General features: G+C 40.4%; 1 protein-coding gene across 7 annotated transcripts in view; it reads right to left on the bottom strand.

The window, feature by feature from the left end:
• The window catches only part of AKAP6 (A-kinase anchoring protein 6), a 643,647-nt gene that overhangs the window by 59,676 nt on the left and 558,806 nt on the right, over positions 1 to 25,165 (bottom strand). For all 7 annotated transcript variants that reach the window (XM_021941105.2, XM_021941106.2, XM_021941109.2 and 4 more), the window contains one exon: positions 3,937 to 4,152. In XM_021941105.2, coding sequence (XP_021796797.2) covers positions 3,937 to 4,152 — 216 coding nt within the window. The remainder of the gene's footprint in view (positions 1 to 3,936; positions 4,153 to 25,165) is intronic.

The raw sequence follows: 25,165 nt of genomic DNA on the forward strand, positions 1-25,165 counted from the left end.
AGGAATCCTCCCACTTCAGCCTACCAAAGTGCTGGAATTACATATGTGAGCAACAGCACCCAGCTTCCACCTTCCTTTTATTATGGGATTCTAATTCTAATCTTCAATTAAGCTGCTTGAAGATACCTCAGAAATCACTGATGCTCTGTTTTTATTTTGTTTTGTCTTTTTTTCTTTCTGCTTCATTTTGCACAATTTTTATTGCTATGTTTTCAGGTTTACAAATTATTTCTTCTGTGATGTCTAATTGGCTGTTAATCTCATCCAGTGTATTTTTCATCTCAGTAATGATAGCTTTCCTCTTTATAATGTGATTTCAGGTACAGATTTTTTTAATGTCTCTACTTAATATGATCAATATATTTTCCAGCAGCTTAAACATATGGAATGTGGGTATAATAACTTTTAATGTTTTTGTCTACCAATTCTATACTCTGTGACATTTCTGGATCAGTTTATATTGATTAATATTCTTCTCCTCATCAGCTGACTATTCCTGCTTCTTTCCATTCCTGGTAGGTTTAGACTGGATGTCAGACACTACAAATTTTATAAATTTTATCTTGTTGTATGCTGGATATTTGTATTCCTATAAATATTCTTGAGCTTTGTCCTGGGAGTATAGTAAAATTACTTTGAAACAGTTTGGTCCTTTCGGGTCTTGCTTTTAAGTTTTTTTGGGTAAGACCACAGCAGCACTTAGTCTAAGTCTGCCCCATTACTAAGGCAAAAACCTTTCTTGGTACCCTATCACATGCCTTGTGAATGATGAGGGTTTCTACTACGAGTGAGGGACAAGGGAACCATTTCTAGCTCTGTGCAAGCTCCAGGGACTGTTCCCTCTAATCCTTTTAGGTGGTTCCTTCTGCTGAGTACTTGAGAACATCCCTCTGTATATCTCCGGTGTGCCTAGTCTGTGTAGTCCTTTCCTCTCTGGCATTCTGCCCTGTAGCAATGTTAGCCACTTTAGCCTCCTTAGACTCCACTCAGAGACTGACAGTCTCCTTGAGTTTAGGAAACAGGTCTGGGAGTCTGGGGAAGCCTTATTAAACAAGACAGATTAAAGATCATCTTCTTGGTGTTCTTATAGAAACATAGCACTCAGCTACTTTGTGAAAAAATGTAAAAATTTAGAATATACAGTAACTCCAAATCAAATGCCAGAATGAAACAAAATTTATTAAATGAACACATGTACTCATTCATTCAGCAAATACTTATTTGTAGACCTACTATGTCCAAGTATTTCCCAGGCCCTGGGGGAATACAGCAGTGTATTAGTCTGTTTTCACACTGCTGATAAAGACATATCCAAGACTGAGTAATTTATAGAGAAAAAGAGGTTTAATGAACTCACAGTTCCATGTGGCTGGGGAGGCCTCACAATCATGGTGGAAGGCAAAAGGCACATCTTACATGGCAGCAGACAAGAGAGAATGACAACCAAGTGAAAGGGGTTTCCCCTTATAGAACCATCAGATTTCATGAGACTTATTCACTATCACAAGAACAGTATGGGGGAAACCACCTCCATGATTCAATTATCTCCCACTGGGTCCCTCCCATAACACCTGGGAATTATGGGAGCTACAATTCAAGATGAGATTTGGTTGGAGACACAGACAAACCATATCAAGAAGTGAAAGTCCCAATGCACAAGCAAGGATGAAATGGGAATGGGGACATATGATAACTGAAGAGCCAACTTAGAGGTTTCTGATTATCTGCAAAGGCAGCCTCCCACATTGGCAACTTCAAAGCAACTTGGACTCTTCACTCAACCAACAGAGAAAAGAAGCAGAGAAATATCTCCCACTGAATGATGTACCCTGTGCTTACAGTATTTGCTGGCATTAGTTCACTCTCTTCATTCCTTTTCCAACAGTGATTTTCAACTTTTTTTCAGCAGAAAGGACCTTATTTGCTACCTTCATTTTTCCAGTCTACACATTCAGCAGTCAACGTAAACAAAAGGAAACACCTTTCTCTGTTTGCAATTTGAATCTGCCTGTATGTAGTAGTTTGAACCTTTAAGAAGCAGCCAGGGTTTCCTCAAAGCTAAAGCTAGCCTTTACCATAGAAGTAGGATAAAAGGCTGAGTGCAGTGACTTACACCTGCAATCCCAGCACATTGGGAGGCCAAGGTGGGAGGATCGCCAAGAATTTGAGACCAGCTTGGGCAACATAGTGAGACCATGTCTCTACAAAAAGTAAAATAAAAATTAGGCAGGTATGGTGGCATATGCCTGTAGTCCTAGCTACTTGAGAGGCTGAGGTGGGGGGATACTTGAGCCCAGGAGTTTAAGGCTGCAGTGAGCTATGATCAGGCCAGTGTACCCCAGTCTGGGAAATAGAGCAAGATCCCATCCTTAAAAAAAAAAAAAAAAAAAAAAAGGATAAAAATGTCTACATGTAGTCTGCAGAGAACTGCTCTAGAACCCCTGATCATACGATTTCAAATAAATCCTCAAAGAAACGCAACTTTGACTCCTCCAAAGCATGACTCCTGAATGCTTCCAAAATTTCACAACTTTTCCTGCTGCAGTTGATTTTTGCATATATCTTATGGCCACTACCACTATTACAGGCTTAAAAGTATAGAAAGTAATAACAATAATCTCATCTGCCCCTCCAAACACTCTCAAAACAAACAAAAAACATGCCAGCTAAATAGCTTTACAATAAACAGGTCATTTCAAGAAAAGACATCTAATTATGTTGACTCTGATTACTAGTAATAACTTAGAAGTCTTAAGAAATTTAACAGTTCAGCTTAAAACAATTAAACAGAACTATTGAGGATAAAATCACCCCCTAGACTCAATATATCTACAGATACAAAAAGAATTAGATGGCTTGCTGATTCATTGTCCCTTCTGTTCCCAGTCCCAAGTGCCAAACGCATCAGAGAGCAGATATTAAGGCTTCCTTAAAATCAGAATTCATAGGAGGAAAGAATTTTTCAGCAGCATGATTTTTACATTTGATTTTTCAATTTTGGGTCCTGAACATTCCAAAGTTACAGAACTGAAAAATATAAACATATAAGGAAAACTTCCCATTCTATGTATATATGTATGTATGTATGTATGTATGTATTCCATTTATATAAGTCAAACATGGGAGTTGGGCCTTCAACTAATAGACACTGACCTCAAGGTCATTTGGAGTATGCAATCTTTTTATCGATAAATCCTTTCTTAAAGGATATGAAGGCTCTCTGGACAAATATGCATTGTATATTACAATGATACAACTTCTAGTTATATCTATTTCCTTCATCTAGCAACAGCTTAAACCCGTACTCAATTTGGAAAATCCTTAAAAGGAACCTCTACTCACCACTTTGAGCACTGCATTAAAACTCTAAGAGGAAACTTGCCAATTCTCAGCAATGAAACTATCAGAAGAAGCTCTAAGCAGGAACACTAGGAGATTAGTGTACAAATAGATGATGTTATGTCATGTCAGGGAAAGGTAAACAATATACTTTATTTCATTGTATTATCTGCAGAGCGTACACATTGCTCCATATGCTCTGACAGTACTAAGCTACTTTCTAGCAAAATATTCATGGGTTATTGTATGATTAATGAATATTGGTAGTGAAGGAATGATTGAAAGAATTAATGGCTTAGGTTGGTAAGGTTAAGCAAAACCTCCATGTGATTTTTTTCAAAAAGACAATGAGATACACTAAAAGCATTTTAGCAAGGCAAATAAATGTCAGTGTTACAACAAATGGAGTTTCATTTAGTGGACAGCTAGTTAGTAGTAAAACTACTAGCTTTAGTTACTTAAAACCACTTGTAAGAGGGCAAAACCACTTTGTTAGTAAAACCGTTTATAAGATGAACACAGTTTCCAAGCCTGAAAGAATTATTTTTTGTCTGAGAAAATGAGAGACCATGATGCTTAAAAAAAAACATCACTCACAGATTCCTTTCCCATCTTCTTTTGTAGACGTGTTTGCCACTGGACGGCTTGCATGACAATGGCTTCCCACCTTCTTTCAAGATTTACAATGATCAGCTGCATGGGCTGGTGGTCTGCATTCAGATTGCAAGTCTCCCGGTCATCCAAAAGATGCTGGCATAGTCGCAGAATGGAGGCAACTCCTCGACGTCGTTGCTTGATTTCACGACAGAGGGACTGCAACATAGAGAGCAACCAATCTATAAGTGTTTATACGGCAAAGTTCCCTAAAACATGAAACACCTTCTTCCACCATAATTTCAAATTGTAGTGATACACTTAGCTACCAACAATAGGACAATAAGAAGAGCTCTGATGTCCCTTTTAGAATGGAGGCCTTCTACAGAAGCCCAATATGCTAAAGAATTTAGCTGCATACCATTCCTCCACACTTTTTCACTGATTTATCCCTCTGAAATGTAGGGTCCCCCTTGACACCTGAGTAATTAACAATTTCCAGTCTGATGAAATAAATCACTTAGGTCAGATGAATGCCAAACAGATTGAAATGCTTTGACATAAGGTCAAAGGAAACACAAAAGATACAAAAATCCTCTGAAAAGAAACAGAATTTTTCCAAATTTACTCCTACATTCTTTGGAGGCAAAAAGTTCAGTTTTCTACTGGCTGAGAACAAGTTAAATAAGATTGCAAAGAATTTTTATATATAAAATCTATTATCTGAAAAAAAAAGATAAGAAATATTCCTCTTCCGAAGCTTGATTAACAGAGCAATAATGTTCTGAAAGCAAAAATTAAGATACTGGATTATTACTGCACTATTTGTTGGTTGCCGTGTTTCTTTTAATAGACATTCACACAATTTAAGAAGGACATGCATGTATCAAAATACCATTTTGCCCCCAGAAGCATTTGTATTGCTGCAGTGACCCTAAACTGAATGATTCAAGCAAAATAGTGGGTACACATGTCTAAAAATATTATATCCTTTCTTTGCCTACGGATAGTATGTAAGTGATATTCTAATTCGGAGCCTTCAGGAGAAATGATGATTATATCCACAAACATCACTGAATTACTAATGTCCTTCTACTGCCACAATTGGACTGTTCTAACAGTTAACAGATTGCTTATTAATCAACAAGGGTAAACAAGACAATGCAATTTCATTTAGTGTGAGAGTTTTAATGCCTGAAAGTATTTGTGCTTAAAATGTTAATCTAGATAAGGCTTCATTAGAAGAAATCTTAAAATGATTAAGTGTGGTACGCTGAAATGTGCATGGAGTGGGGGTATTAGATCAGCAGGTGGACATTTCATACAGATGTTCCACTTATTGATACAATGCATGCTATAGCCATTTAAATGACCCTAACTCAGTAATGGCTGGAATTCTATTATTTCTGTAATGAGAGAACTCTGTACCTTTAATATTTCTGAATTTTAAATAAAGAGAATGACAAATTCCCAAACCTCTATTTACGGCAAAATATGACTAGAAATTTTATTATTCAATTTATACCAGTGCAGCAGTTTCAGTTATGTTTCTTGAACTTATCCTTATTTATTTTCCTAGAGTTCATTACTATTTTCCTATATAAGTCCTGATATAACCACTATGTCTGACAAATTTCTTTACTGCTGCTACTAATTGGTTCAGTGCTGAATGAGGAGAAATGCCTAAGACATTGAAAGATAAAACTTAAGCCTACTAAGACAACAGGCATTGTTTCCATCTCTTCTACAACCCTGTCAAATGTCTCCCCTCAACCCCACACGCATGTTCTCTTTCTCTCTCTCCCTCTCTGTCTCTTCTCTCTCACACACACAAACACACACACACATCCACACACACCCTTCAATTTATCTCTTGCTCTAGAACAACTCTTGGGCAAGTCATACTATGAAGGCCACCTAATACCTGCCAATTTGGGGCCCAATATTAAACACTTCAAGATAACATTATGGCTAAATGAAACTGGCCCAAGTGAGTACTCTAAATATTAATATTAAGGATTTGGGGTTTTGTTTCTGTTTTGTTAACTTGTTAAGAGTCAAGGCCTAGAAAAATCAAAAGAGATGTTTCTGTGCCACAGAACTGAATTCTGTAAAACTCTCTTTAAAATAAAGTCAACTAGCATAATAACTGTATTTCTTAAGCCAACAAAAAGTCCCAAAATTCTTAGCCGAATGAAAATTTACAATAGATGGCACTAAAGATATGTGCAGAGTTAGCACAGGCCACATCAGGTAACATTTGCAAAGCACCACAAATAGACTTCATTCACCTTATAGGCATTTTCAAAGTTCTGAAACAGGACACGTGAGGTTGCTGGGAGAAATTTTTCATAAAGATCACTGGCCATAAATTTTTTTATAAGTATCTAGAATGTATCCAGTATTTAAGTATCTAGGTGATCCCCACTCCTATCTTAATTTGAATCAATCAAGATGAATACAGTGGTTTAAAAACTGAGAAGGCAGTTACTGTTGATATTCAATATCTGACTTTTGGATATTCACAATTCTGCAGGGTTTTTTTTGTTTTTTTGGTTTTTTTACTTTAAATGAACAAAGGGCTTAGTCTACATTCTGAATTAAAAATTTATCCTACATGTGCACTTGGGAAATAATGCTACTTTTAAAAAGGAGGGGAAAATTGGAAATTTTACATGGCCAGCATATTTTTCAGTACTTTTTTATACCTAGAAGATATAATTAATAAAATAACATTCTTCTACATAAATGGGCTTCCATGACAGCCATTAAAATATACATATGCATTTATAATCACAAATGCTTAATAAATAAAGTCAGTAGATTTGCTGGCAATGTTTCTTAGAATCAGTAGTTTATATTATTTCCATAAATATGCATAGATATTAACAAACAATTATTATAACTATTTTTGGCTTCATTTCAGAGAAAATGTGCTTTGAAACAGAAACTCAAGGTAAATAACCTAAGTAAAGCACAGAAATAAGACAAACACATCCCTACCTCCCTGATCTCCTCAAACGTGTACTGCACTTTCCATATGCTAGGCACTGTTTCAGGAACGAAGGCTTCAAAAAGGAGCAAGTTCCCTTTTTCCCTTAAGAAGTTGAGAGTCTACTGGAAGTAAACTATACAAATAAGTGTAATATCAAGTATACTTCAGAGAGGAAGGTGCTAACAGAAGTATGTGCAAGTTGCTATTAAAAGAGTCAATGAAATCTTCAGGGGAATGGTGTGAACCAGATGGACCAAGATGGGTAGTGGTGGTTATATGGGTAGAAGGCTGAGAGGTATGTTAAAATGGAAAACAAGTAAGTAGCCTCTGGCAGTGGGAATGCCTGGTGTGTTGGGGAGAGAGAGTGAAACAGTTAGAAAAGGAAGTTGGACACAGAAAAGTTTGAAATGCTTTTCATTATTGCCATTTTTATGCATTTTCCTTGACATCTAATGAGATCATGTTGGTTCCCACGCAAGTCATATTGCCTTCCCAGAAAACTATAAAGAAGAGGGAAACAAAATTTAAAAAGAAAGAAAAACACAACTATCAATATGCCTAAGAAAGGGATTCCAAATGCTTTCATATTTGCCTATAATTTGCTAATCTTTAGGCAATTTCATCTTGCCAGGTTAAATCTATTAGTATGGAGGTCATTATGTGTCTTTTCCCCCCCTTATAATGATCTCTGATCCACATTATAAGGTAGTTACCAATAGGCTGAAGACTTTTGTTTCACATTTGCAAACTGTCAATTTGATTTTCAATTTACCAGTGGCAATGCACAGGGGTGTTTTTTGGTTTACTTGGGTTTTATTCCTCTACTGACTTCCTCTGTCACTTTTTCAAACTGTTTAAACCAATCATATTATTGAACAAATGTGCAATATTATTCTTCACATTGGCTTCAGTTTAACACCATTGAAGTTAAGACTTTCAACACTGGTATTTAGTCTTCATTATGTATCAAATATGTGCATATAAGCAAACATATTACATAGATATTTACTTATATTTACTTGTATACACATACTTGACATTTAATGTCATACAGTTTATAAAAGGATATAAATAAGCTTATAATAAAAGAACAACTTCATTTACACCAACAACTGTTACAGCAAATGAGATGTAAGAATCAGATCAGAGGCTGGGTGCGGTGGCTCACACCTGTAATCCCAGCACTTTGGGAGGCTGAGGCGGGCAGATCACGAGGTCAGGAGATCAAGACCATCCTCGCTAACAAGTGAAACCCCGTCTCTACTAAAAAATAAAAAGACAAAAATTAGCTGGGCGAGGTAGGGGGCACCTGTAGTCCCAGCTACTCGGGAGGCTGAGGCAGGAGAATGGCGTGAACCTGGGAGGCAGAGCTTGCAGCAAGCCAAGATCATGCCACTGCACTCCAGCCTGGGTGACAGAGCAAGACTCTGTCTCAAAAAAAAAAAAAGAATCAGATTAGGAAAAAAGAGAGATGAGAAGGAAAATAATACTTTGAAATCACCAAAACGAAGTATATATTAAAAACAGAAAGAAACAAATTTAACTGAGAAACTCCAAAGTAATTTGTCTCCAACATTTATTACATAATTTAACTTTGTAGGTTGATTAAACATCATTAGGCAGGCCAATATGAACAAAGTGGTGGGACTTTAGCTGATCTGTTACATTAAAAAACAACAACAACAACAAAAAAAAAACAGCCTATGAAGCAATTCCCACTTTTAGACTTCACCTTCTAAACTGATGAACAGTTTAATATCAGTTGAGCATGGCTTCTATGTGGCAAGCACAACAAAGAAGGTACAATCTCCCTATATGATTATGTACCTGCCTTCAATCTAGTTGGAGTGAGGAAACATACAGAGAGAAGGGAAGCATGAACGAACACAGGTGACTTCCAGTTTAAATATTATCAGGAGGGGCCAGGCGCGGTGGCTCACATCTGTAATCCCAGCACTGTGGGAGGAGGAGGCAGGTGGATCACCTGAGGTCAGGAGTTCAAGACCAGCCTGTCCAACACGGTGAAACCCCATCTCTATTAAAAATACAAAAATTAGTTGGGTGTGGTGGTGGGTGCCTGTAATCCCAGCTACTCAGGAGGCCGAAGCAGGAGAGTTACATGAGTCCAGGAGGTGGAGGTTGCAGTGGACTGAGATCGTGCCATTGCACTCCAGCCTGGGCTTCAAGACAGACACTGTCTCAAAAAAAAAAAAAAAAAAAAAGTCCAGAGAGCAGCTCCATCCCATAGTTGTAACAGTTTCCTAAAATTTTCCACGTGTTTTGCTGTCTGCTCTTTGTCTGCTACCTATGACCAGATTTTCTACAACAAGGGTCCTCAGAGTACAGTGCTCAGGCCAAGCAGTATTCACATCACCCAGAAACTTTAGAACTGCAAATTCTCTGATGCTACTATAAATCTTCTGAATCAGGAATTCTGGGGTGATGCCCAATGAATTATGGTTTAAGAAGCGAGCCCTATAAGTGATTCCAATACATGCTAAAGTTTGAGAACACTAGTCTACAGGAAATAAAGAAACTTAGTTTTTAGATAAGATGATTAATCTAGCTGAGTAGACTTTTTAAAGTATAAAAATATTAATAGAAATTTTACGTTGTAATTCTGGAGTGAAATTGGTAGCCAAGAGACCACAATTGTTGATGATCAATTACTTCTTATTTTTATCAAATGACTGAAAAGAAATGAGTGAATCAATGAATAGATCTTTTCATCCAGTTATATCTTTATGTTACTAGTATTTTCTTGATGACCTCCAGAATTTCCAGTGCAATTATGTATGAGGTCATTTGGATCCAGTATTTGGTGATTTTACTCTTTTTTGTCATTTTTATCAAATAGGTCATTTGCTAATTAATGATTCTAATACATATGGCATTGTGCTAAGCTAAAAAGAAACTCTGCTTCCAAAAAGCACACATAATAAAGCAAAACAGTGATGATTAGTTGGAAGGTATAAGGTATTCAGGTACAGATAATGTTAATGCCTGAAGCTATAGTCTAATAAGAAATAGAGTCAGTGGAAAAAATGAGAGGCTATACTGGTACCTCTATGCTTCTTTAGAAGATGCATTTGTCTGGCTGCTTTGAAATCATTGTTTTGTGGGGGAAGGTTGGAAATGATAATTTTCATAGCAATAAGCATTTATTGGGCATCATTTATGTGCCAAACTTCATACTTTTCATTACAGAATTAGCGTTAGTGGATAAGAGGCATGTAATAAAATGTACCTGTTCTTAAGAGCTGGTGGCAAAGAGAAGACTGATTCCTCAACGTGAGAGAAATAAATACAAGGCAAAGGTTTTAGGTAAGACCTAACCCATCAGGTTGTAGTATGTTCCAAATAAGGTAAGGGAGGTGAATGTGCTTTGAGAATAGTGAGGCCATGACCCAAATGTAAGGTGTGATTGATATATATGCTAAACTATAGGCACTGAGTTTGAGAATAAAAAAGATCATTATTAACTGGAGCAGGCAGATTAGGATTTATGGTACTAGAACCAGGCTGTGAAAGTTGCTGAAGGTAAGAAAGGTGGAGAGAAGAGAGGATAGGCATTACAGGCTGGGGAGCACACATTTTAAAAGACCAAGAAGGCATAATTTTTGTAACATTTTAAAACAAGATGGAAGTTCAAGTGGGGTGTGGTAATAATCATTATTCGAGTATTGATCTGTCCATCCAAATGTACGTATTGAGTGCCTTTTATTTGCCAAGCAGTGCTCTCAGTGGTGGGGATATAGCAGTGAGCAAGATACATAAAATATCTACTTTCATAGAACTTACATTCACATTTGTATGCATGTGAGTGATGAGAGGCTGGAAACAAAACATGAAATATACAAGAAAATATCAGACAGTGATAAAAGCTATAAAATAAAATAGGGTAATATGACAAAAGTAGCTGGGGAGTTATTTTAGTTTGGGTTTTCAATAAAGCTTCTCTGGGAAGGTGACTTCACATAATAACAAGTTCAATGTAGAAACAAAATATCACCTAGTGTTCTGATGGTGTAATAGCGTAGACAAGATAATGTTCATACAATCAAGACTAATTTATGCCATAAAAGACTTATTTTACAGTTAATTATGGCATAATAAAGATTAAATATAGGATACCTTTCAATAAAATAAGTAAAATTAAAAAGTTCTGGTATAATTAAGTCAGGAAAGAATAGTCTTTTCAACAAATGGTGCTGAGACAACTGGATATCCACATGCCAAAGAATGAATTGAACCCCTATTCCACACCATCTACAAAACTAACACAAAATGGGTCATACTCTTAAATGTAAAAGCTAAAACTATAAAAATCTTAGAAGACAATATAGAGGTAAATATTCATCATGTTCGGGACAATGGTTTTGTAGATATAACATCAAAAATAGAAACAGCTTTAGACTTCGTAGGCAATGGCTTCTTATTTATGACACAAAAGTATATGCAACTTTTGGGCTTCATCAAAATTTAAAGCTTTTGCACTTCAAAGTATACCATAAAAAGTGAAAAGAAAAACCACAGAATGGGAGAAAATTCGAGACCTGTAACTCAATTTTTTAAATGGACAAAGTATTTGAATAGACATTTCTCCAAACACATACAAATGGCAAAAAAATTTAAAAAGGCTCAACATAATCAGTCATCAGAAAAATGCCAATGTAAGGCATAATTAGATATTACTTCACCCCCTAGTAGGATGGCTAAAAAGGAAATAACAAGTGTTAACAAGGATGTGGAGAAATTGGAACCCTCATCCATCAGTGGGATTGCAAAATGGTGCAGCCACATGAGAAAACCGTATGACATTTCCTCAAAGAGTTAAACATAGAATTTCTGTATGATCCAGCAATTTCCTCTTGAATACATACCCAAGAGAAATGAAAACATATTGAGAGGTGACAGCATGCTGGCAGCCATCGCTCGCTCTCGGCGCCTCCTAGGCCTCAGCGCCCACTCTGGCCGCACTTGAGGAGCCCTTCAGCCCGCTGCTGCACTGTGGGAACCCCTATCTGGGCTGGCCAAGGCCCGAACTGACTCCCTCTGCTTGCGGGAGGTGTGGAGGGGGAGGTGTGGAGGGAGAGGCACAGGCGGGAACCGGGGCTATGTGTGGCGCTCAGGGGCCAGCGCAAGTTCTGGGTGGGCGCGGGCTTGGCGGGCCCTGCACTTGGAGTGGCCAGTCAGTACCGCTGGCCCCGGGCCGTGAGGGGCTTAGCACCTGGGCCAGCAGCTGCAGAGGGTGTGCTGGGTCCCCCAGCACTGCCAGCCCACCCGTGCCACACTCGAATTCTCACCAGGCCTCAGCTGTCTCCCCACAGGGCACGGCTCGGGAACTGCAGCCTGCAATGCCCGATCCCCTCCGGCCTGGTGGGCTCCCGTGTGGCCCAAGCCTCCCCGACAGGCGTCACCCCCTGCTCCGCAGTGTCTGGTCCCATTGACCACCCAAGGGTTGAGGAGTGTGGGTGCATGGCGTGGGTCTGACGGGCAGCTCCACCTGCGGCCCTAGTGTGGCATCCACTAGGCGAAGCCAGCTGGGTTCCTGAGTTGGGTGGGGACTTGGAGAACTTTTATGTCTAGCTGGAGGATTGTATATGCACCAATCAGCACTCTGTGTCTATCTTGGGGGTTTGTGGATGCACCAATCAGCATTCTGTATCTAGCTAATCTGGTGGGGACTTGGAGAACTTTTATGTCTAGCTAAAGGATTGTAAAAGCACCAATCGGTGCTCTGTGTCTAGCTCAAGGTTTGTAAACATGCCAATCAGCACTCTGTGTCTAGCTCAAGTTTTGTGGATGCACCAATCAGCACTCTGTACCTAGCTAACCTAGTGGGGACTTGGAGAACTTTTATGTCTAGCTAGAGGATTGTAAACACACCAATCAGCACTCTGTCAAAATGGACCAATCAGTTCTCTAAAATGGACTGATCAGCTCGCTGTAAAATGGACCAATTAGCTCTCTGTAAAATGGACCAATCAGCAGGATGTGGGTGGGGTCAGATAAGGGAATAAAGGTAGGCTGCCCAAGCCAGCAGTGACAACCCGCTTGGGTCCCCTTCCATGCTGTGGAAGTTTTGTTCTTTCGCTCTTTGCAATAAATCTTTCTGCTGCTTACTCTTTGGGTCTGCACTGCTTTATGAGCTGTAACACTCACCGTGAAGGTCTGCAGCTTCATTCCTTAAGCCAGCGAGACCATGAACCCACCAGGGGGAATGAACAACTCTGGATGGGAGGAATGAACAACTTCAGACATGCCGCCTTTCTGTAACACTCACTGGGAAGGTCTGCAGCTTCATTCCTGAAGCCTGCGAGACCATAAACCCACCAGAAGGAAAAAACTCCAGACACATCTGAACATCAGAAGGAACAAACTCCAGACACACCATCTTTAAGAACTGTAAAACCCACTGCAAGGGTACACGGCTTCATTCTTGAAGTCAGCAAGACCAAGAACCCACCAATTCTGGACACATTTTGGTAACCACAAAGAGACTACTGCCTATCGCCAAGCAGTGAGACTATTGCCTATCGCCAAGTGGTAAGACTATTGCCTATCACCAAGCAGTCAGTACCATCAGATCCCTTTCGCTTGCTATTCTGTCCTATTTTTCCTTAGAATTCGGGGGCTAAATACTGGGCACCTGTCGACCAGTTAAAAGCAACTAGCGTGGCTGCCAGACTAAAGGCACGGGTGTCAGGCTTTCTGGGAAAGGGCTCTCTAACAAGCCCCAACTCTTGAGTTGGGAGAGTTCGCTTGCCTGGAACCAGCTTCCACTTTTCCTATACTTCTGGGCTGAGCCAAGGGTCGACAGAGAGGAAAGCCATTGAGCTCCAGGGTCCCGACAACAAGTTGGTTGACCCTGCAGCCATGAGTGGAACTCTAAAAGGCAGGTCGCCCAAGCAAGACTCGCCCCTCTATCCTATCTGTCCTGACCCTTGCCCCCGGGTCCTAATGCCTGCCACACAAACTTCCTCTCGCCTCTTCTCCGAGGCTAGCCCCGCTTCTAAAAACCACTCCCTGTTTCTGGTGCTTTTCTAGTTTCTCTTATAAGAATGATTTATAGTATAAACTCCAGGACTCTGTTACCTTTTTTAGGCACCCAGGCTCACCAATGAGAAAGACATAAGTTTTGCCCAAAGCCCCATTTTAGGGGGTACTATCGGGAATTTTAGGATCCCGCCTCAGACTAGCAGGCCTAACAAAAGCTATGCCTGAAGCTAGGATATGAGGAGCCTCAGAAATTGTACCCTTCCTGTTCATATAAGTGAGGACAAAAGGCATCACTCTTCCAACCCTGGAGATCCCTTCCCTCCCTCAGAGTATGGCCCTCCACTTCATTTTTGGGACATAACATCTTTATAGGACAGGGGTAAGGTCCCAATACTAACAGAAGAATGCTTAGGACTCTAACAGGGTTTTGAGAATGCGGTGGTAAGAGCCACTAAATCCAATTTTTCTCGGGCCTCTTTGTGGTCTAGGAGGACAGGCAAGGGTGCAGGTTTTGAGAATGTGTCAGTAAGGGCCACTAAATACAACCTTCGTCAGTCCTCCTTGTGGCCTAGGAGGAAATCTAGTGTTTCTGCTGCTGTGTTGGTGAGCACAACTATTCCGATCAGCAGGGTCCAGGGACCGTTGTGGGTTCTTGGGCAGGAGGAGAAACAAACAAACCATAACTGCAGGTGGTTTTGTCTTTCAGATGGGACACACTCAGGCATCAACAGGCTCACCCTTGAAATGCATCCTACGCCATTGGGACCAATTTGACCCACAAACCCTGAAAAAGAGACAGCTCTTTTTTCTGCACTGTGGCTTGGCCCCAATATTTTCTCTCTGATGGGGAAAAATGGCCACCTGAGGGAAGTACAAATTACAATACTATCCTGCAGCTTGACTTTTTCTGTAAGAGGGAAGGCAAATGGAGTGAAATACCTTATGTCCAAGCTTTCTTTTCAATGAAGGAGAATACACAACTATGCAAAGCTTACAATTTACATCCCACAGGAGGACCTCTCAGCTTACCCCCATATCCTAGCCTCCCTATAGCTCCCCTTCCTATTAATGATAATCCTCCTCTAATCTCCCCTGCCCAGAAGAACATAAGCAAAGACATCTCCAAAGGACCACAAAAACCCCTAGGCTATCGGTTATGTCCCCTTCAAGCTGTGGGGGCGGGGGGAATTTGGCCCAACCCAGGTACATGTCCCTTTCTCCCTCTCTGATTTAAAGGAGATCAAGGCAGACCTGGGGAAGTTTTCAGATGATCCTGATAGGTACATAGATGTCCTACAGGGACTAGGGCAAACCTTTGATCTCACTTAGAGAGATGTCATGCTATTGTTAGACCAAACCCTGACCTTTAATGAAAAGAATGCGGCTTTAGCTGCAGCCCAAGAGTTTGGAGATACCTGGTATCTTAGTCAAGTAAATGATAGAATGACAGCTGAGGAAAGGGACAAATTCTCTATCGGTCAGCAAGCCATCCCCAGTATGGATCCCCACTGGGACCTTGACTGAGATCATGGGGACTGGAGTCATAAGCATCTGTTGACCTGTGTTCTAGAAGGACTAGGGAGAATTAGGAAAATGTCCATGAATTATTCAATGATGTCCACCATAACTCAGGGAAAGGAAGAAAACCCTTCTGCCTTCCTACGGGAGGCCTTCGGAAAATATACTCCCCTGTCACCTGAATCACTTGAGGGTCAACTGATTCTAAAAGATAAGCTTATTACCCAATCAGTCGCAGATATCAGAAGAAAGCTCCAAAAGCTAGCCCTGGGCCCTAAACAAAATCTGGAGGCATTATTAAACCTGGCAACCTCAGTGTCCTATAATAAGGACCAAGAGGAACGGCCCAAAAGGAAAAGCGAGATCAAAGAAAGGCCGCAGCCTTAATCATGGCCCTCAGACAGACAAACCTTGGTGGTTCAGAGAGGACAGAAAATGGAGCAGGCCAATCACCTGGTAGGGCTTATTATCAGTGTGGTTTACAAGGACACTTTTAAAAAAGACTGTCCAATGAGAAACAAGCTGCCCCCTTGTCCACGTCCACTATGCCGAGGCAATGACTGGAAGGTGCACTGCCCCAGAGGATGAAGGTTCTCTGGGTCAGAAGCCCCCAACCAGATGATCCAACAACAGGACTGAGGGTACCCAGGGCAAGCACCAGCTCTTGTCATCACCCTCACTGAGCCCCGGGTACATTTAACCATTGAGGGCCAGGAAATTGACTTCCTCCTGATACTGGTGCGGTTTTCTCAGTGTTAATCTCCTGTCATGGACGACTGTCCTCAAGGTCCGTTACCATCTGAGGAATCCTGGGACAGCCTGTAACCAGGTATTTCTCCCACCTCCTCAGTTGTAACTGGGAGACTTTGCTCTTTTCACATGCCTTTCTTGTTATGCCTGAAAGTCCCACACTCGTATTAAGGAGGGATATATTAGCCAAAGCTGGAGCCATTATCTACATGAATATGGGGAACAAGTTACCCATTTGTTGTCCCCTACTTGGGGAGGGAATCAACCCTGAAGTCTGGGCATTGGAAGGACAATTTGGAAGGGCAACAAATGCCTGCCCAGTCCAAATCAGGTTAAAAGGTCCCACCACTTTTCCTTATCAAAGGCAATATCCCTTAAGCCTTGAAGCTCATAAAGGATTACAGTACATTGTTAAACATTTAAAAACTCAAGGCTTAGTAAGGAAATGCAACAGTCCCTGCAATACCTCAATTCTAGGAGTACAAAAACCAAACAGTCAGTGGAGACTAGTGCAAGATCTTAGACTCCTCAATGAGGCAGTAATTCCTTTATATCCTGTTGTACCCAACCCCTATACCCTGCTCTCTCAAATACCAGAGGAAGCAGAATGGTTCACAGTTCTGGACCTCAAGGATGCCACCTTCTGTATTCTCCTGCACTCTGACTCCTAGCTTCTCTTTCCCTTTGAGGATCACACAGACCACACATCCCAACTTATGTGGACGGTCTTGCCCCAAGGGTTTAGGGATAGCCCTCACCTGTTTAGTCAGGCACTGGACCAAGATCTAGGCCACTTCTCAAGTCCAGGCACTCTGGCCCTTCAGTATGTGGATGATTTACTTTTGGCTACCACTTTTTTTTTTTTTTACTTTTTGCCGAAAAGTTCGGCAGCCTTGTGCAAGCAGGCTACGCTAGAGCTCGTGAACTTTCTAGCTAATCAAGGGTAAAAGGTGTCTAGGTCAAATGTCCAGCTTTGCCTACAGCAGGTCAAATATCTAGGCCTAATTTTAGCCAGAGGGACCAGCGCCCTCAGGAAGGAATGAATACCGCCTATACTGGTTTATCTTCACCCTAAGACATTAAAACAGTTGTAGGGGTTCCGGGGTTCCTTGGAATCACGGACTTTTACCAACTATGGATCCCCGGATACAGTGAGACAGCCAGACCCCTCTATACTCTAATCAAGAAGACCCAGAGAGCAAATACTCATCTAGCAAATTGGGATACGAAGGGCAGGTTATGCCATAGTCAGTGATGTAACCATACCTGAAAGTAAGCCTCTTCCCCCAGGGACCAGTGTCCAGTTAGCAGAACTAGTGGCACTTACCCGAGCCTTAGAACTAGGAAAGGGAAAAAGAATAAATGTGTATACAGATAGCAAGTATGCTTATCTAATCCTACATGTCCATGCTGCAATATGGAAAGAAATGGAGTTCCTAACTTCTGGGGGAACCCCCATTAAATACCACAAGGAAATTATAGAGTTATTGCATGCAGTGCAAAAACACAATGAGGTGGCAGTCTTACACTGCCGAAGCCATCAAAAAGGGGAAGGAGAGGGGAGAAGAGCAGCATAAATGGCTGGCAGAGGCAGGGAAAGACCAGCAGAAAGGAAAGAAAGAAAGAGACAGGAAGTCAGAGAGACAGAGAGACAAAGATGGAGTCAGAAAGAGAGAGAAAGGCAGAAGGAGAAAGAAAGGAAGAGACAGACAAAGAGGGAGTCAGAAAGAGACAGAGACAAAGGAGAAGTCAAAGAGAAAGAAAAACAGATGTAATAAAGAAAAAACAGTGTACTCTATTCCTTTAAATGCCCCCAGGGTAAATTTCTAAACGTCCACCCAGCCAAGGCATATTCTTCTTCTGTGGAACATTGATCTGTATCTGCCTCCCCACTAACTGGACAGGCGCCTGCACCTTAGTCTTTCTAAAGTCCCAACATTAATATTGCCCCAGGAAATCAGACCTTATCAGTACCCCTCAAAGTTCAAGTCCGTCAGCACAGAGCCATACAACTAATACCGCTACTTATAGGGTTAGGAATGGCTACTGCTACAGGAACCAGAATAGCCGGTTTATCTCCTTCATTATCCTACTACCACACACTCTCAAAGGATTTCTCAGACAGTTTGCAAGAAATAACAAAATCTATCCTTACTCTACAATCCCAAATAGACTCTTTGGCAGCAGTGACTCTCCAAAACTGCCGAGGCCTAAACCTCCTCACTGCTGAGAAAGGAGGACTCTGCACCTTCTTAGGGAAAGAGTGTTGTTTTTACGCTAACTAGTCAGGGATAGTACGAGATCCCACCTGGCATTTACAGGAAAAGGCTTCTGAAATCAGACAACGCCTTTCAAACTCTTATAGCAACCTCTGGACTTGGGCAACGTGGCTTCTCCCCTTTCTAGGTCCAATGGCAGCCATCTTGCTGTTACTCACCTTTGGACCCTGTATTTTTAACCTCCTTGTTAAATTTGTTTCCTCTAGAATTGAGGCCATCAAGCTACAGATGGTCTTACCAATTGAACCCCAAATGATTTCAACTAACAACTTCTACCCAAGACCCCTGGATCGACCTGCTGGCACTTTCACTGGCCTAGAGAGCTCCCTTCTGGAGGATACTACAACTGCAGGGCCCCTTCATCTCCCCATCCAGCAGGAAGTAGCTAGAGCGGTCATCAGCCAAATTCCCAACAGCAGTTGGGGTGTCCTGTTTAGAGGAGGGATTGAGAGGTGGCATGCAGCGTGCTGGCAGCGCTCGCTCGCTCTCCGCGCCTCCTCAGCCTCAGCACCCACTCTGGCCGCACTTGAGGAGCCCTTCAGGCAGCCGCTGCACTGTGGGAGCTCCTATCTGGGCTGGCCAAGGCCGGAACTGGCTCCCTCTGCTTGCGGGGAGGTGTGGAGGGAGAGGTGGAGAGGGGTGGGCAGGAACCAGGGAACACGGGCCAGCGTGAGTTCTGGGTGAGTGTGGGCTCAGCAGGCCCCACACTCAGAGAGGCTTAGCCCCGGAGTAAGGGGCTTAGCACCTGGGCCAGCAGTTGCAGAGGGTGCAACGGGTCCCCCAGCACTGCCAGCCCACCCGTGCCACACTCAAATTCTCATCAGGCCCTAGGTGCCTCCCTGCAGGGCAGGGCTCAGGACCTGCAGTCTGCCATGCCCGATTCCCTCCACCCCAGTGGGCTCCTGCGCAGCCCAAGCCTCCCCGACGGGCGCCACCCCCTGCTCCATGGTGCCCAGTACCATCACCTGCCCAAGGACTGAGGAGTGCGGGTGCATGGCGCAGGTCTGATAGACAGCTCCACCCGCGGCCCTGGCACGGCATCCACTAGGTGAAGCCAGCTGGGCTCCTGAGTTGGGTGGGGAACTTGGAGAACTTTTATGTCTAGCTGGAGGATTGTATATGCACCAATCAGCACTGTGTGTCTGGCTCAGGGCTTTGTGGATGCACCAATCAGCACTTTGCATCTAGCTAATCTAGTGGGGACTTGGAGAACTTTTATGTCTAGCTAGAGGATTGTAAACACACCAATCAGCACTCTGCCAAAATGGACCAATCAGCTCTCTAAAATGGACCAATCAGCTCGCTGTAAAATGGACCAATCAGCCCTCTGTAAAATGGACCAATCAGCAGGATGTGGGTGGGGTCAGATAAGAGAATAAAAGCAGGCTGCCTGAGCCAGCAGTGGCAACCTGCTTGGGTCCCCTTCTATGCTGTGGAAGCTTTGTTCTTTCGCTCCTTGCAATAAATCTTTCTGCTGCTTACTCTTTGGGTCTGCACTGCCTTTAAGAGCTGTAACACTCACTGTGAAGGTCTGCAGCTTCACTCCTGAAGCCAGCGAGACCACGAACCCACTAGGAGGGATGAACAACTCCAGACGGGAGGAATGAACAACTCCAGATGCGCTGCCTTTAAGAGCTGTAACACTCACTGTGAAGGTCTGCAGCTTCACTCCTGAAGCCTGCAAGACCATGAACCCACCAGAAGGAAGAAACTCCAGACACATCCAAACATCAGAAGGAACAAACTCCAGACACACCATCTTTAAGAACCGTAACACTCACCGTGAGGGTACACGGCTTCATTCTTGAAGTCAGCAAGACCAAGAAGCCACCAATTCTGGACACAATATGACCACATAAAAACTTACATACAAATATTCATAATGGCATTATTCATAAAGCCAAAAAGTGGAAACATGTCAAACACCCATCAACTGTGAGTGGATAAACAAAATGTAGTATATACATATAATGTAATATTATTTGGCATTTAAAAATGAAGTACTTATGCATATCATAACATGGATGAACCTTGAGAACATCATATTAAGTGAAAGAAGACAGATACAAAAAGTCGCATATCTTATGATTCCTTTTATATGAAATGTCCAGAATAGGCAAATGCATAGAAACAGAAAGTGGAATAGTGATTGCCATTGCCTCCAGTGAGGGGGAAAAACGGAGCTAGTGTGTAAGGGGTTTCTTTTGAGAGTGGTGAAAACATTCTGAAATAAGATTTTCTGGTATGTAAATTATATCTCAATAAAAATATTATTTAAAAAAAACCTCTTGGTAAGGCCAGAAATATATTATCAACCCCATAAACAATTACACAATCAGAGAATTTACCATTCTGCTAGGGTGTGTCATACAACAGATGCTAATGATATAACTAATACCATACAATCACTATGGTTCTGCAACCATGGGTGGATACAAGGATTAATTTATCAATGCAAACTTGGAGGGTTTTTTTCTTTTTAAAGTTATGGCTATAAAATGTCCTCAGATAGAGTCATTACTACACTATACATACATTCTGCCATATACATCTATACATCTCTGCCAACAGATCAGACATTCTGCTGTATGACAAAAATAATGCAGTGTCATTTTTAATATAGCTGTTCTACTCCTAGAAATAGCATAACACATAAACAGAAAAGTAAACATAGAAGACTATGAATCTGAAAGAGGAGTTAAAGTAAATGTGGGAAATGAAGAATGTTAACTAAATCTAATGATTGTAGTGATGAATTTCATATATAATCATATACATCTTATGAAACCGTAATCTACTGTGGTGATAGTATCAGTACAAAAATGAGAGACTTGACATATCAGATGTACTTCATATACTTTACCAAAGATCATTCTGAGTTGACTATATGCATCTGAACCAAAACAAAATAAAAATAATGTTATGTTTTCTTCAAATATTTCATCAAGATTCACTTGAAGCTGGGCACGGTGGCTCACACCTGTAATCCCAGTACTTTGGGAGGCTGAGGCAGGCGGATCACGAGGTCAGGAGTTCGAGACCAGCCTGACCAACATGGTGAAACCCCGTCTCTACTATAAATACAAAAATAAGCCGGGTGTGGTGGCGTGCACCTGTAATCCCAGCTACTCAGGAGGCTGAGGCAGGAGAATTGCTTGAACCTGGGAAGCGGAGGTTGCAGTGAGCCGAGATCGTACCACTGCATTCCAGCCTGGGTGACAGAGAGAGACTCTGTCTCAAAAAAAAAAAAAAAAAAAGAAAAGATTCACTTGATTACAAAATAATAACCTATAATCATTGGGATATATCAATTGCTGGAGCACTATTTTTAGTAAGATTTTCTTAGTTATTTTCACTAATCTCCAGTAGTAATGATGAACATTTTTTGTATATTTATGTGTGCCACACATTTTAAAAGGTATTTGATATGTATTGAATCATTTAATCCTCACAGCAACACTATGATGTGTGTGTGTGTGTGTGTGTGTATATTATTGTCATCTACCTATTTGACAAATGAGGAAATGGAGACACAGAGAGGTTAAGTAACTGACCATAAGTACACAGCTAATAAGCAGCAAAGGCAGGATTTTAACCCAGGCAGCCTCTGATTCACAAAAACAATATGCCACATTGCTTTTCATAAGAAAGCTGAAGAAGCTTGTAAGATTTCTACATTTTCAGACAATCTTGTCCCTGACTTCTAACCAGAAGTAGCCATAGCCATAAAGTTATTATTAAGACAGCCAACAACCTCTTTCTGCAAAGGGAAGGAGATTGAACCTTTTCAGAGGTCCAACCTTCATAGGCCTGCAAATATGTAACAGTTAGTAATCTATACAAAATTTAAGCTCAGGGTGGTTATAGTAACAGAGATGGAAAAAATACTGATTCATTCACTGAACAAATATTTATGGAACACTGTTTATAATGGACAGTGTTGTAAGTACTTCAGATATTTCAGTGAACAAAACAGACAAAACCTTTTCTCAAAGACCTCATATTCTTGGGGACAGTGGGAGGAATCTCTTTTCTGAGAAAGATGTAAATTATATAAGTAATAAAGAAGAGATTAAAAAGGTAGGAAACATTCATTTAGGCAAGTGATTATCAACATTTCCAGCAAAGGGTCAGAAGCTCTTTTGGTCCTGATAGCTCTATTCTCTAGCCAATTATGTGTTTAACTATACCTTGTATATAAATGTTGCAAATAAGAATTTGTATCTTGGAATTGTAAGAAGTAATTCTTCAAAATAGCAAAACATTAAAATACCTCAAATGAAGTATGAATAACGACTTGCATATTTTAAAGAAAATATAGGCAAATGACATCTGGGTATTTTAACTGATTACAAACTTAAAAGACAACGTCAGCCAATATAGACATTCAGCTCAGTTGCAAACCCTGGAACTTAATCTATATTGAAGCTAAATATTCTATAAGCATGCAGTGAAGTGCAAAAAATAGCAATTGAAAAATGACATGATTAAATGGCACGACATGCAATCATTTGCTCTCAATTATATCAATGTATCTTCTTCATTTCTAGGAGTCAGGCAGAAATATTGTTTTTTAAATGCCTCTATTAAATTGGTCACCAGTAATAAAATAGATGAGAGTCCTAATAAGCTCATTTACATAACATACATCATATACTACAAAACTATTCTCTCCAAACAGTTTTGCTCATAGATTTGTCTCCTGGTTGTCATGAGTCTTTGCCACATTAGCAGATTTTAAAAGCATAACCCTGTTTTCAGGACCATTTGTAGAAAAACGTTTATGAAACTTTTCTAGTTAACCCTTGGCAGGATCCTTATTGCTAATTATGGAAAAGGTATTGACATAATATCTTGGCTGTCATATTTTATTATGGTGACGGTAAAAGCAGAATCTAAGTCTGACATTTTGGAAATATCATCTAATTGCAAGTCAGAAACAGAGAATGACAGTTTTAAGTAGATCATAACTTCTTTCAAAATAGCAAACTGGTTTATTTCATGTAAAAGCTAGATTTTAAAAATAGCATTAAAGCTTCCTGAGTTGGTTCACCAAGCATATTTCTATTGGCTCTTGAAGAAGGGCTGGGTAGTGTGCCAAAATAGTTTTGACAGTGTACATGATATTACAAGTCTAGATTCAAACACTAAATTATTTCTTATAACCATTTAAAATAAAAATATTTTCAGTAAATCTTTCCATTTTTAAGAAAAATTATCTCCCCTCTGTTTGTTTACCTAGTCCACAGATAAGTGAGATCTAAAGTTACTGCAATCACCTTTACCTCCATGGCCTTATTGGCCTGACCTTTTAACCTAAAGATCTTAATTTTTCTTGCCATCTGGTATACTCACCAATCAAGTTGAATCATTAAGGGCAACCAGGATTATTAATTAATACTGTAAATTCTTGAAGATCCTTGGATGAATAGAGGCATCAAGGGAAAAGAATCATTCTTTTACAAACATTCACAATTATGTTTTAATAGTTTGTATTTTTTTCTGTTGGAAAAAAAATGTGTACTAATTTTACTTGGAAAGGAGCATTTCTATTCCTCTTGGCTTTTGTTTAGCTGTGGGCCAAAATATAATAACCATTCTAAAAATGTAGACCCTCAGTGAGTTATCCCACGAATGCTGTGGTTATCTCTATGTGGCATTCTTTGTTACTTTTCCTAAACTAAGTTACGTACTTTTAAATATGTTTGTTTTTAAGAGTCAAGCTCAGTGGCCATGTGTTTAGTTCATATTCACATGTAATTAATAATATGTTACATAGTTCTTTTCTAAATTAAAAACAGTGTTAAAATTCCAGACATATAAAACAATATAAAGATTAAGTTACTCTAAAGAAAACTGTAATAGCTTACAGATTGCTTGTATCATTACTAAAATGCTGATATCTATTACAGAGTCTCCCTGGAATAAAGTATGCACGTTTAGCAATAATCTGGTAAAAACCTGTCCATTATTGTTAAAATGCTAAACTAGACTGCAATTATAGAAAGGTAACTTTTAGTAGTAAGGGGAAAAGGGTGCTGGATATAAATGCAACTTAGCCATTATACTACAAAATACTTTTTCTTAAAACCCCATAATCACACTTCTCCTAAGCAGATAAGCATTAATTGTCATTTATTTTTATATTGTTATATTTTGAAATCTATTTACAACACCCACTGTGCTTTTTATCTTTTATTGATTCCATAGGAATTATTTCAAAGTAATTCTGGGGAATGGATGAAGGCGTTTTTCTTCTCTAGATCATTTGTTGATTCTAGCTACCTGAAATCATCTTTGCTTTTAATAAATCTTGGGTATTCACTGGCCAGGTCAAAGGATATCCAGGGCAGTCTTGAAGAAAGGAAGGAAACAATTCAGTATGACAGGGTATGGTGCCATACACCCAGTCAGTAAAATCTATGAAAAAAGAATCATAATAAAAGGCCACAACAGGGTATGAAATAGCATTAAGAAAGCAAGCAAGGGAACACAGGAGCTAGGATGATGACCCAAGAGAAATTCTTAGGGATAACGTAAAACACACAGGCAACCTGACTCATGGGAGAGGACAGATTATTTATTATTAGTTTCATGACTTGCTCAACCCTGCTGCATGGTATTTTTCTTGCTCTCTCATCCATACATAGTTGGCTATTCTCCACCCCTCTCCTCTATCAAGCCCTGT

Source organism: Papio anubis, chromosome 7 (assembly GCF_008728515.1).
Source record: "Papio anubis isolate 15944 chromosome 7, Panubis1.0, whole genome shotgun sequence".
NCBI classification, from domain to species: domain Eukaryota; kingdom Metazoa; phylum Chordata; class Mammalia; order Primates; family Cercopithecidae; genus Papio; species Papio anubis.